Source organism: Oncorhynchus mykiss, chromosome 2 (assembly GCF_057628025.1).
Source record: "Oncorhynchus mykiss isolate SJ-2025 chromosome 2, ASM5762802v1, whole genome shotgun sequence".
Lineage (NCBI taxonomy): Eukaryota > Metazoa > Chordata > Actinopteri > Salmoniformes > Salmonidae > Oncorhynchus > Oncorhynchus mykiss.
In genome coordinates this window covers 11,827,001-11,846,336 of record NC_143023.1, presented here as the reverse complement: position 1 = coordinate 11,846,336, position 19,336 = coordinate 11,827,001, and the positions used below count along the sequence as shown (strand labels likewise).

General features: G+C 44.6%; 1 protein-coding gene across 1 annotated transcript in view; it reads left to right on the top strand.

Annotated features, from left to right (window-relative positions):
- Nucleotides 1–19,336, top strand: part of LOC110520767 (inactive serine/threonine-protein kinase ULK4) — a 233,517-nt gene that overhangs the window by 61,135 nt on the left and 153,046 nt on the right. The window contains exons 28-31 of the mRNA XM_090188661.1: nt 3,509–3,560; nt 3,878–4,031; nt 6,027–6,119; nt 18,523–18,571. Coding sequence (XP_090044787.1) covers nt 3,509–3,560; nt 3,878–4,031; nt 6,027–6,119; nt 18,523–18,571 — 348 coding nt within the window. The remainder of the gene's footprint in view (nt 1–3,508; nt 3,561–3,877; nt 4,032–6,026; nt 6,120–18,522; nt 18,572–19,336) is intronic.

Below are 19,336 nucleotides of genomic sequence, written 5' to 3'. Positions count from 1 at the left end.
CCTAACCCCCTGGCCCCTTAGCCCCAACCCCTTAGACCCTAACCTCTTAGCCCCTAACCTCTTAGACCTAACCACTAACCCTCTAGCCCCTAACCCCCTGACCCCTTAGCCCCTAGTCCCTAACCTCTTAGCCCCTAACCTCTTAGCCTCTTAGCCTCTCTTCCCTAACCTCTTAGCCCCTATCCCCCAACTCCTTCGCTCCTAACCCCTTAGCCCCTAGTCCCTAACCTCTTAGCCCCTATCCCCTAACCACTAGCCCTAACCCCCTAGCACAACAGTCTCTTTTCACCCTCTAGGCTTTATTAACGCCCCATCACTGTACTGTGAGTCTGGCCCTGTGGTCTGCAAGGAGCCTGCAGTAACAGCGGCTCCCTAAGCCCGAGGCACTACAGCCTGCAGCAACACTGGCCTTGTCCAGAAACAACCCTTGACCCCTAATCCACTCAGATGTCCACTCAGATCTACATAAGTGTTGAGGGGCTAAGGACTAGTGGTTAGTGGTTGTCTACCAGCCCTGTACTTCCCTCCCCAACACAGGGCCCTGGCATGGGGGGTTGACTTGGAGTAGTCATGATTGGTGTTGGAGAGAGACTGTCAGGCCAGCAGACCATCAGTTGTGCTGTCTCAGGAGCTCCAGCAGAGTGCAGCTGGGCCTTGGTCTGGTCTGAGGAGACTGTGGAATGAATATTGACCTACAGGAAGGAGCTGGGTCGGGCACGGTCTGAGTCCTAAATGGAGCGCTATTCCCTATATACTATTGGCCATGGTCAAAAGTAGTGCACTATAAAGAGGATAGGGTGCCATTTGGGACGCTGGCAGGAAGTAATGAGTTGAAGAGGCTTGATGGTCCTGTGAAGAAGAAGAGCAGCTCCTCTCATACTGAGTAACATGAGAAGAAACTTGAATTACATGTCTGACACTAGTCATTAGATTCCGCTGAGTGTTGTCTGTCAGCAGTGCATGAGTACACACACAGTTTAATGTTTCCTTTTGTTCCCGAGTGGCGCAGTGGTCTAAGGCACTGCATCTCAGTGCAAGAGGCGTCACTACAGTCCCTGGTTCGAATCCAGGCTGCATCACATCCGGCTGGGATTTGGAGTCCCATAGGGCGGCGCACAATTGTCCCAGTGTCGTGAGGGTTTGGCCGGGGTAGGGAGTCATTGTAAATAAGAATTTGTTCTTTACTGACTTGCCTAGTTAAATAAAGGTTAAGTAAATTGTTGGAACAAGCTCTCTGCAGAGGTGAAACACAGCAATATCGGATCTAGTCATCTGTTTTTAGTTCTATCTATTTATACTCTTGACTGGCTGTTGCCTGATAGAAAAGCCTCTTCTGAGTCAGACAGACACTTAAAACCCTTTGCACGGTGGAGGGAGAATATGTGCTGAATATAATGGGAAGCACAACAGTCTCTTTTGATGGATATATTCTAATAAACAACAAAGGTGCTCAATGGATCCATCCCAAATGGCACCCCAATCCCCTTATACAGTAGTGCACTGCTTTTGTCTAGGGCGCATAGACCTCTGGTCGAGGGTAGCGCACTATATAGGGAATTAGGCTGCCATTTGGGACACATGCATCGAGACACAGTACATTCTTTATACCCACCTCAGGCTTCTTATTCTAATGTTGTCTCCTGTTTAGATTACATCCTCGTTGAATGTTTACTGTTGTTTCTATGGAAATCGTCCTCATCACAATAGACTAGAGCAGAACAGAGCGTTTACTGTTGTTTCTATGGAAAACGTCCTCATCACAATAGACTAGAACAGAACAGAGCGTTTACTGTTGTTTCTATGGAAATCGTCCTCATCATAATAGACTAGAACAGAACAGAGCGTTTACTGTTGTTTCTATGGAAATCGTCCTCATCGTAATAGACTAGAACAGAACAGAGCATTTACTGTTGTTTCTATGGAAATCGTCCTCATCATAATAGACTAGAACAGAACAGAGCGTTTACTGTTGTTTCTATGGAAATCGTCCTCATCATAATAGACTAGAACAGAACAGAGCGTTTACTGTTGTTTCTATGGAAATCGTCCTCATCATAATAGACTAGAACAGAACAGAGCGTTTACTGTTGTTTCTATGGAAATCGTCCTCATCATAATAGACTAGAACAGAACAGAGCGTTTACTGTTGTTTCTATGGAAATCGTCCTCATCATAATAGACTAGAACAGAACAGAGCGTTTACTGTTGTTTCTATGGAAATTGTCCTCATCATAATAGACTAGAACAGAACAGAGCGTTTACTGTTGTTTCTATGGAAATCGTCCTCATCATAATAGACTAGAACAGAACAGAGCGTTTACTGTTGTTTCTATGGAAATTGTCCTCATCATAATAGACTAGAACAGAACAGAGCGTTTACTGTTGTTTCTATGGAAATCGTCCTCATCATAATAGACTAGAACAGAACAGAGCGTTTACTGTTGTTTCTATGGAAGGACAGGAGCAACATCATATTCACATAGAGATTGGGAGTGCTCACATCAGGTGTTTATGATGGAAGGACAGGAGCAACATCATATTCACATAGAGATTGGGAGTGCTCACATCAGGTGTTTATGATGGAAGGACAGGAGCAACATCATATTCACATAGAGATTGGGAGTGCTCACATCAGGTGTTTATGATGGAAGGACAGGAGCAACATCATATTCACATAGAGATTGGGAGTGCTCACATCAGGTGTTTATGATGGAAGGACAGGAGCAACATCATATTCACATAGAGATTGGGAGTGCTCACATCAGGTGTTTATGATGGAAGGACAGGAGCAACATCATATTCACATAGAGATTGGGAGTGCTCACATCAGGTGTTTATGATGGAAGGACAGGAGCAACATCATATTCACATAGAGATTGGGAGTGCTCACATCAGGTGTTTATGATGGAAGGACAGGAGCAACATCATATTCACATAGAGATTGGGAGTGCTCACATCAGGTGTTTATGATGGAAGGACAGGAGCAACATCATATTCACATAGAGATGGGGAGTGCTCACATCAGGTGTTTATGATGGAAGGACAGGAGCAACATCATATTCACATAGAGATTGGGAGTGCTCACATCAGGTGTTTATGATGGAAGGACAGGAGCAACATCATATTCACATAGAGATTGGGAGTGCTCACATCAGGTGTTTATGATGGAAGGACAGGAGCAACATCATATTCACATAGAGATTGGGAGTGCTCACATCAGGTGTTTATGATGGAAGGACAGGAGCAACATCATATTCACATAGAGATTGGGAGTGCTCATTTCATTGCTCCTCGCTTTACTAGAGGACATGGTTAAAAGAAAATACATAATTTCTACATTTGCATGTGATGAATAAATGACTTGTTGGTGATGTATAACAGGAGTCAAATGGAAATACTGTCTTATATTAGGTTTAGGTGTTGTTTATTTGACGTTTGTTTTATTTATTTGTTTTATTTTATGTTTGTTGTTTATTTTATGTATAAATATGTATTTTATCTCTTCAAGGTTGTTGATTGCATTCTTCCTCCACTGACTTCTCTTGCCTTCAGTAAAAATGGTAAGGAAACGTCTGGGTCATGTGCTCTCCATGCTTAACATCTAAGTACATAGATAGGCAGTCTGGAACGTGCCCATTCTCCAATGTTCCCTATCTAGCATGGCACACAGCAAGGCCCTTGGTCTAAAGTTAACCACATTTGCATGTGCTTGGTATTGTAGTAAATGTTTTGATTTGTATGTAAGGTAACTATCAGCTTTCTCACTGCAGAGGGTCTGCATGGATCAATAATGCTGTGTGTGTGTGTGTGTGTGTGTGTGTGTGTGTGTGTGTGTGTGTGTGTGTGTGTGTGTTACATGCTCTGTTTTGTGTTGTAGTGGAGTGGCGTATCGTCAGCTTGCGTGTTCTGTCAGAGATCACACTGCTGCTGCTGAGCCAAGAGGCCGTGGAGGAGGGAGAGAGGAGAGAGAGAGAGTGCAACTCTTCAACTGGCAGACTACTGACTCTCATTACAGAAGCCCTTCTTCCACAGTGAGTATGCTCTCTCCTGCATCTCTCTATCTCTCTCTCATCTACCCTCTCTATCACTCTGCTCTTCTCTACATTTTCCCTCTCTCCTCCCCCCTCTTATCTCCCCTACCCTCTCTCCCTGCTCTCTCTCTCCGCTCTCCCCTATCCTCTCCCCCCTCTCTCTTATCTCCCCTACACTTTCTTTCATCTCTCCTCACCTCTCCCCACTCTCTCTCTGCTCTCCTCTACCCTCTCTCTCCGCTCTCTCCCTATCTCTCTCTGCTCTCCGTTACCCCTCTCTCTCTATCTCTCTCTGCTCTCCTTTACCCCCCTCTCTCTCTGCTCTTCTTTACCCCTCTCTCTCTATCTCTCTCTGCTCTCCTTTACCCCTCTCTCTCTGCTCTTCTTTACCCCTCTCTCTCTATCTCTCTATCTCTCTCTGCTCTCCTTTACCTCTCTCTCTCTCTCTGCTCTCCTTTACCCCCCCCCCCTCTCTCTCTGCTCTCCTTTACCCCTCTATATCTCTCTCTGCTCTCCTTTACCCCTCTCTCTATCTCTCTCTGCTCTCCTTTACCCCTCTCTCTCTCTCTCTGTTCTCCTTTACCCCCCTCTCTCTCTCTCTGCTCTCCTTTACCCCTCTCTCTCTGCTATCCTCTACCCTCTCTCTCTACTCTCCTCTACTTTCACTCCTCTCTCTCTACTCTCCTCTACCCTCTCTCTCTACTCTCCTCTACTTTCACTCCTCTCTCTCTCTACTCTCCTCTACCCTCTCTCCTCTCTCTCTCTACTCTCCTCTCTCTCTCTACTCTCCTCTACCCTCTCTCTCTACTCTCCTCTACTTTCACTCCTCTCTCTCTCTACTCTCCTCTACCCTCTCTCCTCTCTCTCTCTACTCTCCTCTCTCTCTCCTCTCCTCTACCCTCTCTCTCTACTCTCCTCTACTTTCACTCCTCTCTCTCTCTACTCTCCTCTACCCTCTCTGCTCTCTCTCTCTACTCTCTCCTCTCTCTCTACTCTCCTCTACCCTCTCTGCTCTCTCTCTCTACTACCCTCTCTCTCTCTACTCTTCTTTCTCTCTCTCTACTCTTCTTTCTCTCTCTCTCTCCTATCCTCTACCCTCTCTCTCTACTCTCCTCTACCCTCTCTCTCTCTACTTGCCTCTACCCTCTCTCTCTACTCTCCTCTACCCTCTCTCTCTCTACTTGCCTCTACCTTCTCTCTCTACTCTCCTCTACCCTCTCTCTCCTCTCCTCCACCCTCTCTCTCTCCTCTCCTCTACCCTCTCTCTCTCCTCTCCTCTACCCTCTCTCTCTACTCTCCTCTACCCTCTCTCTCTCTACTCTCCTCTACCCTCTCTCCTCTCCTCTCCTCTACCCTCTCTCCTCTCTCTCTACTCTCCTCTACCCTATCTCTCTCTCTCTACTCTCCTCTCTCTCTCTTTCCCGTCTCTCTACTCTCCTCTCTCTCTCTCTACTCTCCTCTCTCTCTCTACTCTCCTCTTTCTCCTCTCCTCTCTCTCTACTCTCCTCTCCTCTACCCTCTCCCTTTGTGCCTCCCTGTCTTCAGCTGCTTCTGCAGACTTCTCAACTTTAGCTCATTTAAAAGCTCTGATGACATGGATTAATTAATGACCAGAAACTGAGAGCCAGTCCAGCTCCACTGTTCATCTGGGCCTGGGTGTGTGGAGTGCAGTCAAAGTAGTGAACCTTCTTGTTTTGTTAACTTTATTTGGCCAGTTCCCTAGTGTATAAATAAACATTTCAAATAAACGTTTTAGATTTATTGAATTTATTTATGTTTTTTTCATTAGTTATTTAGATTTATTGAATTCAATATTTAAACCAGTCCCCATATGTGTTGGCCAGTTCTCTACAGAGGATTTCTCGATAGTTAGTAAAACATCTATACACCAATCAACAAGCTGTTGAACTAACTAGACCCTAAACCTCTCTGTAGGGGACTACCGTAATAGCTATCCATATAAAGTGTGACTAATGCCTCTCCTATGTTGTACAGGTATGAATCTCTCCTGTTGGAGCCAGACCCAATCCCAGTCTACGCTCTCAAGCTGCTGGTGGCCCTCACAGAACACAGCAGCCCCGTCAACAGGTAAAACCTTCTAAACCAGCCTCCTGAGTGGCGCAGCGGTCTAAGTCACTGCTTCGCAGTGCTTGAGGTGTCATTACAGACCCTGGTTCGATCCCAGGCTGTGTCACAGCCGACTGTGACCGGGAGACCCATGAGGCGGCGCATTATCGGCCCAGCGTCGTCCTGGTTAAGGGAAGGGTTTGGCCGGCCCGGGATTTCATTGTCGCATCGCGTTCTAGCGATTCCTTGACTTTGAGCACCAGCTGGACGGTGTTTCCTCCGAAACATTGGTGCGACTGGCTTCCGGGTTAAGTGAGCAGTGTGTCAAGAAGCAGTGCTGCTTGGCAGGGTCGTGTTTCGGAGGACGCACGGCTCTCTAGGGGAGTTGCAGTGATGGGACAAGACTGGAACTACCAATTTGGATATCACGATATTGGGGAGAACAAGGGGTAAAATAAAATAAATAACTTCTAAACCAGGGATCATCAACTAGATTCAGCTGTGGGCCGTTTTGTTTCTGGAGAATGGTCTGGAGGATGGTCTGGAGGATGGTTGGGGGTCTGGAACATAATTACTAATCATTTGTAGACTGCAAACTGACCACAAGAAGCACAGATATAATATTAAACTAAACATAATAATTTAAAACCTTGTTTACATTTGTATATAATCACATCTCTCTACTATGTGTGGGAATACTTGGAAACAGATTTCAAAATCAAAATTACTTGGAGCTGATTTCCTGGTGTTTTTACAGTCTTTTATGTCCAACCATGGAACATATATATTTTGTGCTCAGAACATTTTAGTTGCCAAATAAAAGCATTCGGCCCGCGGGTTGCCAGCTGGGGAACCCTGTTCTACACCATCTCCAGATAGACAGACTAGGACTCTAACCAATACAATGTCATCTTGAAGAAAACCAGAGAGTCTAACCAACACAATGTCATCTTGATGAAAACCAGAGAGTCTAACCAACACAGTGTCATCTTGATGAAAACCAGAGAGTCTAACCAACACAGTGTCATCTTGATGAAAACCAGAGAGTCTAACCAACACAATGTCATCTTGAAGAAAACCAAAGAGTCTAACCAACACAATGTCATCTTGATGAAAACCAGAGAGTCTAACCAACACAATGTAATCTTGATGAAAACCAGAGAGTCTAACCAACACAGTGTCATCTTGAAGAAAACCAGAGAGTCTAACCAACACAGTGTCATCTTGAAGAAAACCAGATAGTCTAACCAACACAGTGTCATCTTGATGAAAACCAGAGAGTCTAACCAACACAATGTCATCTTGATGAAAACCAGAGAGTCTAACCAACACAATGTCATCTTGAAGAAAACCAAAGAGTCTAACCAACACAATGTCATCTTGATGTTGCGATGGGGTTGCTATGGCATCTGTTATTACCCAGAGTTTATGGAGGTGAGTTGCGATGGGGTTGCTATGGCATCTGTTATTGTCTACCCAGAGTTTATGGAGGTGAGTTGCAATGGGGTTGCTGTGGCATCTGTTATTGTCTACCCAGAGTTTATGGAGGTGAGTTGCAATGGGGTTGCTGTGGCATCTGTTATTGTCTACCCAGAGTTTATGGAGGTGAGTTGCAATGGGGTTGCTATGGCATCTGTTATTGTCTACCCAGAGTTTATGGAGGTGAGTTGCGGTGGAGTTGCTTTGGCATCTGTTATTATCTACCCAGAGTTTTTGGAGGTGAGTTGCAATGGGGTTGCTATGGCATCTGTTATTGTCTACCCAGAGTTTATGGAGGTGAGTTGCAATGGGGTTGCTATGGCATCTGTTATTGTCTACCCAGAGTTTATGGAGGTGAGTTGCAATGGGGTTGCTATGGCATCTGTTATTGTCTACCCAGAGTTTATGGAGGTGAGTTGCGATGGGGTTGCTATGGCATCTGTTATTGTCTACCCAGAGTTTATGGAGGTGAGTTGCAATGGGGTTGCTATGGCATCTGTTATTATCTACCCAGAGTTTATGGAGGTGAGTTGCGATGGGGTTGCTATGGCATCTGTTATTGTCTACCCAGAGTTTATGGAGGTGAGTTGCGATGGGGTTGCTATGGCATCTGTTATTATCTACCCAGAGTTTATGGAGGTGAGTTGCGATGGGGTTGCTATGGCATCTGTTATTATCTACCCAGAGTTTATGGAGGTGAGTTGCGATGGGGTTGCTATGGCATCTGTTATTATCTACCCAGAGTTTATGGAGGTGAGTTGCGATGGGGTTGCTATGGCATCTGTTATTGTCTACCCAGAGTTTATGGAGGTGAGTTGCGATGGGGTTGCTATGGCATCTGTTATTGTCTACCCAGAGTTTATGGAGGTGAGTTGCAATGGGGTTGCTATGGCATCTGTTATTGTCTACCCAGAGTTTATGGAGGTGAGTTGCGATGGGGTTGCTATGGCATCTGTTATTATCTACCTACAGTTTATGGAGGTGAGTTGCGATGGGGTTGCTATGGCATCTGTTATTATCTACCTAGAGTTTATGGAGGTGAGTTGCGATGGGGTTGCTATGGCATCTGTTATTATCTACCCAGAGTTTATGGAGGTGAGTTGCAATGGGGTTGCTGTGGCATCTGTTATTATCTACCTAGAGTTTATGGAGGTGAGTTGCAATGGGGTTGCTATGGCATCTGTTATTATCTACCTAGAGTTTATGGAGGTGAGTTGCGATGGGGTTGCTATGGCATCTGTTGTACACAACGCAACCTGAAGAGACAACACAGCATCTTGATTAACACTTGCATTTTTTTTCTGGTGTTGAATATTAAGTTAAGAAATTATTTCTGGGGGTTAAGAAATAATCAAATAAAAAAAGTGAATTGATCTCTCTCTTCTGTCTTTTTCTTTCTGTCTCTCTCCTCTCTCTCTGTTTCTCTCTCTCAATTCAATTTCAATTTAAGGGTCTTTATTGGCATGGGAAACATATGTTTACATTGCCAAAGCAAGTGAAATAGACAAGAAACAAAAGTGAAATAAACAATAAAAACCTTACAGTAAACATCACACTCACAAAAGTTCCAACAGAATAAAGCCATTTCAAATGTCATTATGTCTATATAAAGTGTTGTAATGATGTACAAATAATTAGTACAAAAGGGGAAATAAATTAACATAAATATGGGTTGTATTTACAATGGTGTTTGTTCTTCACTGGTTGCCCTTTTCTTGTGGCAACAGGTCACACATCTTGCTGTTGTGATGGCACACTGTGGTACATTAAGTAGGTAAAAAGTCTCTCTCTCCTTCCCTCCCTTGAAGCTGTAAACCATAAGCTGGTTTTGGACACATCAGATCATTCATGTAATTATTACTACCCGAGAAAACAAAATCACGAAGTCAATAATTGTATTGTTTATCAGCAGCCTAATACATAGTTTAATATGCTTGACCTTTTCGCAGCATCAGCATGTTGAGGGGTGTTCCAGAGTTGTGGCCTCATGTAGGGAGCAGTGTGGAGCTCAGGCCCAACACTGCACTGTTTCCCTAATAACACACTGTAGATCCCCCTCCTCCCTCTGTAGCTGCCTGCCTGCAGGGCACAAACTCACAGTGCATGGCACATCTAGAATTCAGCTCACACCACGTTTCCTTGGCTTGCCAGGGCCGTTCCACCCCTCCTCCGTGCAGTTATCTGAATCATAGGGGAAAGTAGAGCATAAATAAGAGCAAACTTAAACTAATTTTAGAGAAATACTCACATAGAGACATTATTTAATTGCAGAAGTTGATGCATAAGCACACAGACACGAGGCATTGGCTTGTCCTTATTGAAAGAAAGCTACACTGGTAATGTGATGTTAAAGAGATTCTCAGAGGTAGGTCTTCCCTGATATGCTGCAACAGTAACACACTCACACACGCAAACACGGTCGTACGCAAGGTCACACACGCGCGCACACTCACACACACTGGGCTGAAGGAGAGAAAACCGTTCCCTGGGAAAGGAAAGTCATCGATTGATTGATGATTGGGTGTGTCCAAATAGGACCAGCCTACAGGAGAGGTGTGATGTCACCGCCATGTCGCTGCTGTTCAGGGGAGAACAGTGGAGCTGATAGAAGGAGAACAGGAGAACAGAACAGGGGGGTTAACAGCTCCCGGGGGAGTTTTAAAGGAGTCTTTCACCAGCTGGTGGCAACACACACCTCAGCAGTATGTCTGTCATCCTGCTCAATGGCTTTCAGATCACACTGGACCTGGAGCACAAAGAGGAAGACGTAATGTCACTTTTCAAAAGGAAATCTGAGAATGTCCTTAACCAACCCGTCCACTCCCACCCTCTTTGAAGACTGTCTGGATCTCAAATGGAACTCTATTCCCTATATAGGGCACTATGTTTGAACAGGACCCATAGGGCTCTAGTCAAAAGTAGTGCTCTATGTAGGGAAAAGGGTGACATTTGGGATGTACAGTATGTTGTAGGTTGCTATAGCTAGCTAGCTGCTGCAGTTGTATGAGATTCCTGCATAGTGTTTAGTATTAACCATGGATATTCCAGTGTTCATCAGAGAGCCAGACTGTCCTCTAACCTAATGGCAGGCAGCAGGCAGGCAGACAGGCCCTTTGTGTGCTTGGGATTAGTAAGGAGTATTGATCTGTTACAGAGGAAAGGTCAGACTAAGCCTAAGTTAGGGACTGTGCTGCTTAGCAGAGGTGGGAACGTGATGTTACTGAACGATGCAGAAGAAGTCGTTAGAATGAATAAGATTTCACTCTGCTGTGTAATAAACTGTGAACACCACCACTGCACCATAGTAAGGCGATAGCAGTCTGTATACTAAGTAAGGTATTATATGGGTTTACCAATGAATAAAGCTGTGCAGGATGTTGAAATAGTTGAAGAGCAGTAGATGCCAGGCTGGTCTGGTGATGGTAGTATACTGTATCTAAAGCATGTTGCCATTGTCTCCCTGATAGTTCCTCAAGCCCTCTCATCTGGGTGATCCTCATGAAACAAGGGTACTCTGTTCCCTACATAGTGCACTACTATGGACCAGGGGCATTTGGGAGCCGCTGTCTGTGATGAATTGAGAGCTGGTTTCTCTATGTTTCTGTGCTGCCTGCCTGGTCGTTGAGAAGGTGATGATGGACACCAGCTGGGTGCGCTTACATAGTTTTATCTTCGATCTCCAACACATCCCAGACTGACTGCCATTTCTGTCAAGGCTCTGAACACAAGCCAGCCCCCACACCTCCCTCTGTCTATCTATCTGGCACTGAGAGAGCCAACTGAACTATTCAAATTGATGTCAGCAATCTGCTACACACTCCTGTTGGTTGTATTTCCCTTGTCTGAGACGAGCTATTACATTTACAATGAGAAATTAAATTGCATTTACCACTGCTTGATAAAGTCCTAAAAAAGTGCAGAGCTCTCTCCTTGATGGGTTCTGGCTGAAATTAGATTGCAAATTGGGACTTTAACAGGGCTTCATACAAGTATGTCTTTCCCCCTCATTATCAGGTTTGATACAGAGTTCAAACTTTCCAATTATCTGAACCTTTGGCCGTTGTTGCCTTTGTGTGGGCTCAGTCAGTCTGCCTAGCTGTGCCCGCTTTAGCAAGTGAAGCAAAACCAGTTCTATCTGCCGGAATGCTTTTACACCCTGATTAGCAGGAATTTGAAAAATGCTTTTATCCCAGCGGAAGTCAGCCTCACAGCTACAGGAAGCCGGCATGCTACCGCTAATAAAAACCTGATCCTTTCTAATGAGCAGGTTAACGGAGGTTACACGCTGACTACATCAAGGCTACGCTCATTGTGGTATTATTATTTGATTTGACTGGAGTCGTGCTGATATCGTGCTATTGGTCAATGCGGTACCGTTGCCTGGTAGTCTGTGCATACACAATGAGTGATTGGTCAGTTGGATGAACAGGCATGGGTGTTGTTTTGAATGTGTCGCAAATGGCAGCCTATCGTGCAATATTTTGGACCAGAGGCCTATGAGCCCTGTTCAAACGTAGTGCACTCTAAAAGGCACAGGCTGCCATTTTGGTCACAGCCATTGTGTTAAAAGCCTGGGATCCCCAGGTGTCCTCTCCTCCCTCCTTTCCTCTCCTCTGTCTGCCACCTGTGCTGCCTGCATGGAGACCTCTGCTCCTCTCTGCTGATTGGAGTGGACAGCAGAGTTGAGTGCGGTCAGAGGAATAGAGCAAAACCTCATCCCTGACTGTGTGTGTTCGTGGGTCTGTTCGTCTGTGCTTTCGTGTGTTTTTGTGTGTGCGTTCGTGTGTGTGTAATCAGCTCTGACAGCTGGTGTGTGTAAATGAGGAATGGGAGTGTTACCTCGTACTATCAGTGTCACTGGCCGGTCTGAAGAGCTGGCTGGGCTTGAGCTGTGTTGGTTTGACATGGCTCAGTGGCAGGCAGCAGCTCTGTTCATTCAGCCTCAGCTTCTCCCTCTGACAGGCAGCAGAGATGACCTGCAGGACTGTCTGTGTCACACTCTCTGACAGTCAGGGGAGCCATGTGGAGCAAAGTGGATGGGAACAGTGCACAGTTAAGGATAGAGGCTGCCTCACAATGCTTCCAGAGTGAGGTTGGAAGATGTTTTACTGGCACTAATGTCCACTATTACTGTACACTCCACATTTCAGACTTTAAATGATTACATCGCTACTACTATACTACTATACAGTGCCTTCAGAAAGTATTCATACCTCTTGACTTCTCCCACATTTTGTGTTACAGCCGGAATTAAAAATGTATCACAATACCCCATAATTACAAAGTGCAAAGACAGAATTTGTTCTTAACGGACTTGCCTACTTAAATAAAGGTTAAAAATCTAAAATCTATATAAACATGTTTTTAGACATTTTAGCAAATGTATGGCAAATGAAATACAGATATCTAATTTACATAAGTATTCACACCCCAGAGTCAATACTGTGTTGAAGCACCTTTGGTGGCGATTACAGTTTAATTCTTCGTTGCAGATTTTCTCAAGCTCTGTTAAGTTAGATGGGGAGTTGGGGTTGACCAGCAATCTTCAAGTCTTTCCACAGATTTTCAATGTAATTCAAGTCTGGGCTTTGGCTGGGCCACTCAAGGACTTTCACATTATAGTTCTGAAGCCATTCCAGTGTTGCTTTGGCTGTATGCTTGAGGTCCTGTTGGAACGTACATCTTTGCACCCAGTCTAAGGTCTTTTGCACTTTGAAGTGGGTTCTCATCAAGGATTTGCCTGTATTTTGTTCCCTCTGTCCTTACCAGTCTCTCAGTCCCTGCCGCTGAAAAGCATCCTCATAGCATGATGCTGCCACCATGCTACACGGTAGGGATGGTGTTAGACGGGTGATGAACTGTGCATGATTTTCTCCATACATATCGCTTTGCATTCAGGCAAAAGAGTTACATTTTTGTCTCATCAGACCATAGAATATTTTGTCTTATGAGTCATGTGCCCTTTTGCAGAATCCAGGTGTGCTGTCATGTGCCTTTTTCTTAGGAGTGGCTTCTGTTTGGCCACTCTCCCATAATGCCCAGATTCTGGCAGGTTCTCCCATCTCAGGCAAGGAACTCTGTTGTTCTGTCAGAGTGGTCATTGGGTTCTTGGTCACCTCCCTGTTTAAGGTCCTTCTTGCCCTGTTGTTTGGTTGGACGGCCAGCTCTAGGCAGGATCTGCGTAGTTCCAGCTTTTTTTCCATCTCCCAATGATGGAGACCACTGTGTTCTTGGAAACTTAACACTCTAGAAATTGTTTCATACCCTTCCAGATATATGCCTCATCACAATTCTCTCTCGGAGACAGTTCCTTGGCATAGTTTCTTCACTGTCAACAGTAGGACCTTGTATAGACAGGTGTGTTTCTTTCTAAATCATGGCCACAGGTGGACTCCAATCAGGTTGTAGTGGCATCTCAAGGATGATCAAAGGAAACTGGATGCACCGGAGCTCAGTTTGGAGTGTCATAGCAAAGGGGTGTGAATAGTTATGGAAATGAGATATTTCTGTATTTCATTTACAATACCATTCGTCTGTACCTTTCAAAAAACATGTTTTCACTTTGTCATTATGGGGTATTGTGTAGATAGGTGAGAAAAAAATATATATTTAAAGGAATAATCCGCCCCCAGAAATAAAATCATGATACCTCTGTCAATTTGGTGAAAGCCTATGTTCTATCGCTGGGTAAAATAACAGATGTCCCCGTGATTTAACTTCTATCTGGTCCGTCTTTGAAAATCAGGAAATCGTGTAGGAGTGCGTCTTAACGACATCATTCTCGTCATAGGGGTTACCACACTATCAGATTTTATAACGCTTTTAAAACAATGACCTCTTCTCCAGATCGTCAAATCAGCCAATAGAACACATACATACATCTATATCCTCATGACAAAGTAGAGATTTTGCTTAGATGTACCCAATCTAAACAGTGTAACAAATTATTCAACTTCAAGTACCATGTTGCAATGCCCCCTGTGTGTGTGGGAAGCAGAGATATTACAGAAAGGTGGAGATAGGAATCCCACTGGGCAATGAATGGAGAAACGCCCCACCCAACTGACTGTCGACCCATCTGCATTCACGTGGTCATGCTGCGTCACGCAGAGGCTAAACTAAACGTCACGCAATCCCTTCTCAAAGTCTGAGTATGAGCTATACGATATTAAAGAGAACAAGTTAATTATCTCACATCTTGGAAAAGATTTGCATTGTTGTACTTCTTGAAATTCGTGCTAATGTTCGGTTTTTGAGCAAGCGCCCAATTGACTCCCATTCACTTCTTGAAGGAGAGCTGTTCTTGTCCCAGAATCGCCCAGAATGCACCGCAAGGCCCATTGGCAACATATACAATAGGTGTTCATTCGATTCTAATGGCTCTCGCTCTGGGCAGAGACGAAATGCAAGTTGAACTCGGTGAGAGTGCAGTTTGTTTAGCCGATTTTACAGCTAGCTAGCTACTTCACATGCTGATATTGATGTTGGTATTGTTGTGCGTAGCTATGTTTTACAGCTAGCTAGCTACTTCACATGCTGATATTGATGTTGGTATTGTTGTGCGTAGCTATGTTTTACAGCTAGCTAGCTACTTCACATGCTGATATTGATGTTGGTATTGTTGTGCGTAGCTATGTTTTCTAGCTAGCTAGCTAACTGGCCAGCCAGCCCAGAGAGAGAGCATTGCATTTAGGGTTTTGTAGTAAACTTGAGCTACAACAGATTTCCAAAAACAATTTTCACATGTTTCTACCAACCTTGTTATAATGACCAAATTATTATAACTTGTTCCAAAGAAAATATTCAAATATGAGTGTTATTTAATATATGAGTTAGTGGTTTGGGCTGGATTATCCCTTTAATCCATGTTGAATTCAGGCTGTAACACAACAACATGTGGAGTCCAGGGGTGAGAATACTTCCTGAAGGCTCTGTGTACCTAATCTTAAAGCTAGAATCCTTCATGGAGACAATAACAAAGCGGTCACCAGCCTGTTTTGGGAAAAAGCTGAGGGATGGTCCTGGAGAAATATAACCAGACTTAAATTCATAGACAGAGCTATGGATGCAAGGACTGACCATCCATGATATCACAATTATAGATTTCATCATTTCTTGAGGTTTATACGGTAATTATTAACATTTGCATTGTTTAAAACAGAGAGAGAGAGAGAGAGAGAGAGAGAGAGAGAGAGAGAGAGAGAGAGAGAGAGAGAGAGAGAGAGAGAGAGAGAGAGAGAGAGAGAGAGAGAGAGAGAGAGAGAGAGAGAGAGAGAGCTTTTTAATATAAAAATCCAAATCCCTCCCAGGCAGCTGCTGGAGGATCTGTGGTAGTAGACCGACTGTGTTAAATGTCATCCACACATTGTGCCATTATTAAGGAAGCGTGACAGGTTGAATCAGAGCTGTACTCAGGCACACTCTCAACTTCATCAGATTGTAAATAAGATCAGAAGGTTGTCTGCAGCCGTGGAGAATGTGGGCAGAGCGTATCTTATTATTTTGCCGTCCAGCCTAGCTGGGCAAATGCCACTTCATCCACGCAATCTGCGTCTACATGAAAATTAGAGTTTTTTCCCCCCCTAACGTTAAGGACAGTCTAGATTCTGTATGGCACAGAGATGTATTGAAGTTGAGAAATGAGTTGTACTGTACATGCATACTGTGTGATGCATTAGTTGTCATTAGCCCAAAACTTGTGTAGGATCGTGTTTAGAGAGCCATTGCTTTGACCCAGATAGTATCCACTGCTGTTGACATGGTTTCAGTTCAGTTATTCCTTCTCTATAATAAGTCTTCAACAGGCCTGTATCAGTATTACTGGCTGCCTTGACAGGAACGGATTTTGGTAGTTCAGTTTCTCTTAACGTGACAGTGATGCAGGGTGCTATGGATTTAGAATGATGTGGAACTGGGAATGCTAACCATGCAGGCTGGGGGTGAGACACTACCACCCTACAGATGGACCTGATTTGTCTTCAGATTTAATGGCTGAAAGCTATGTGAGTCATCACGACACAGGGAAAGACTTTTCGTTGGCTGGGCCCTCGATGTAGCCTAAGTTGAGCTATAATTTAATGTCACTTCGCACACAGGATGCCTTCAGTTCAATGTAGATGCGTCCCAATTGGCACCCTATCCCCTATATAGTGCTATATAGGGTGTAATTTGGGATGCAGGCTCGGCAATCTGTGAGGCTTGGAGAAGAAGCCTGGCTATTTACACTCCTCTGTCACCCCGTCAGGGAGATAAAGCTTGGCCATTCATCAGTTCTGGTTACACCTCTGTCTAGTCTACTCTATGGGGGTAAAGTGGAATTACGACCCAGGCCCTCTGCTCACCTTTAACTCTCCATATTTGTTCCTGTTTTGTTTTATGAGCACAATTTAATGTTAATGACGTGTCATCACTCAGGTTCACACGGAGATCGATGGGAGAGGGTTGTTTCTGAACTACAATAATGGAGGAGGTAAGGGAGGAGTGGAGGGAGAGGGGAGGGAGTGGAGGGAGAGAGGAAAGAGTGGAGGGAGAGGGGAGAGAGGAGGGAGAGGGGAGGGAGTGGAGGGAGAGAGGGAAGAGTGGAGGGAGAGAGGGAAGAGTGGAGGGAGAGAGGGAAGAGTGGAGTTTGTCTGTTATATAGTACACTGCATATATACATGTGTAGGATCTTAATTTGATCACTCTTTTGTTACATAAATGTTCCTGCACCACAGGAAATGCAGATGAGCTTCGGGATTTACATACATTCAATGAAAGCCCACACTAACACACGGTTATATTAACAGTATTGCATTTTTCATGTAGCCTAATAACCTAACCACCAATCAAGCAACATTATAGATTAAACGTTAAAATCCTGTTGCTGCAATATTATTTTGCTGTGACAATTCAGGTCAAATTAAAATCCTACATCTGTAGGCAAACTAATGTAGGCCCCTACAACAAACTTGATATTGTGTAGTTAGTATGAAAGCAGATTGGACATCAACTAGGACTGGTCAATTTTTGTGTTGTCATCTGTATTTCATGTTTCAGTTTTCTCCTTTCTCAGTATGTTCAGGTTGCCTGCTGACTTCTATGTGACTTTCAACCTCAAGAGGATGTCTCTCTGGTTAATCACAGGCTTGTGTTGTCCCTCTGCACTTCATTGGGAGATTTACTCCTAGCGGCAGTGGTGTTTACTCTTATCTGGTGTTCTGCACAATGGCTTAGCTGCCTCACATAAGCTACACTACTTTACAAACATTTGATGGAATTCTCTTTGGAGGACTGAGGACACCATATATGGAAAACTGGGAAATAAATGTTTCCCAGCCGTGCAATACATCATTGTTATGTAAAAACTCCCTCTAATACGTTTTCTATGGGTGACCTCTAGTCTTGTTTAAATGTGTCTAGCCTGCCTGCCACAATGTTTTCTTCCTTTGAGCACCTCTATACACAAGCTGTAATTGGTTGTGAATCAAAAGGCTTAATCAATAAGGGAGCTGTGGAGAGTCATTTTCAATAAAGATGTACATTACTCCTGGGTGCTGAGGTGTCAGAAGGCTCCTTTCTCCCCGCAGAAGATTAGTCAGAGGTCCTTTTCTCACATGACTGATCTTAGAGCCGAGGCACGCTGCGGTGCCTTCACACAAACACACTGAAATACTGCCATACGTTCAGTAGGCCTCAGATTCAGAGGCAATGCATGGACCCTAATGAAGATGAAACGTCTCTCTGTGCTATGAAGGTACCTAAACCTGCCTCTGTGTTTCTCTCACTCTCTTTCTCTCTCTTTGTCTCTCTCTCTTCTGCCCCCTCTCCATCTTTCTCTCTCTCTCTCCCTCTCCTCTCTCTCTCTCTTCTCCCCCCTCTCCATCTTTCTCTCTCTCTCTCCCTCTCTCTCTCTCTTCTCCCCCCTCTCTCACCCTCTCCTCTCTCTCTCTCTCTCCCTCCTCCACAGCCTGGTCAGAGACAGCAGGATCCTACCTGTTGTCTTTCAAGTCATGGCGGTAAGTTAAGAGTCCCACTTAAAATGCTGCTTTTTTTTCTTAATACTAAAATCTTATGTTCCAGGAAACTGCTTTGGTGTGCGGTTTTATTTATCACTTGTGTTTCCTGCCCGACTTTTCATTTCCAGGCTCAAGAAAAAAGCTATCTCCTAAAAATATAAGTGGTTTGTCAAATTCCCACCTCCACTCGACTCTGAGTCTGTGTCTCTCTCCGTCTTTCAGACGGCCCGAGGTGGAAACTAGTGGAAAGGAATGTTAAGATGAAAGTCATATTACAAAGCACCTTGCTTCCTCCTCTCCCACCCCACCTGGCTGTTTTATTCTCTGTCGTGAAAATATATGAGTCCCATTGGGTGGAGAGGACTTTGGGCTATTGGAACATAATTCAAAGGCTGTTATGTGGGGGAATTCTGCTGGGCCAGACATTTTAGCTCCCATCCACCCCACCCCCATCCCACCGCCTGCCTACTTCTCTCTCTCTGTCATTTCAGGCCGAGCCCGTTTTGCACCAGCAGCGCTCGTTTGCCAGGGTTCTTTATTGATTTATTATGCAAATGAGTGTGCTGTGCGGTGGTGACCCATCACAGTACATTGTGTAATTGAGTGACGGAGGGAGCGGAACAGCCTTTTGAGGGGCTGTGCTTAATGGAGTGAGAATATGAAGTGGTCGTCGTCCCCCAGCTCCTACAACAGGTTACATATTCATCAGACCAGAACGCTTATTTCAGTAAACAGCCAATTCCCCCTTGACCTCAATCCACCAGT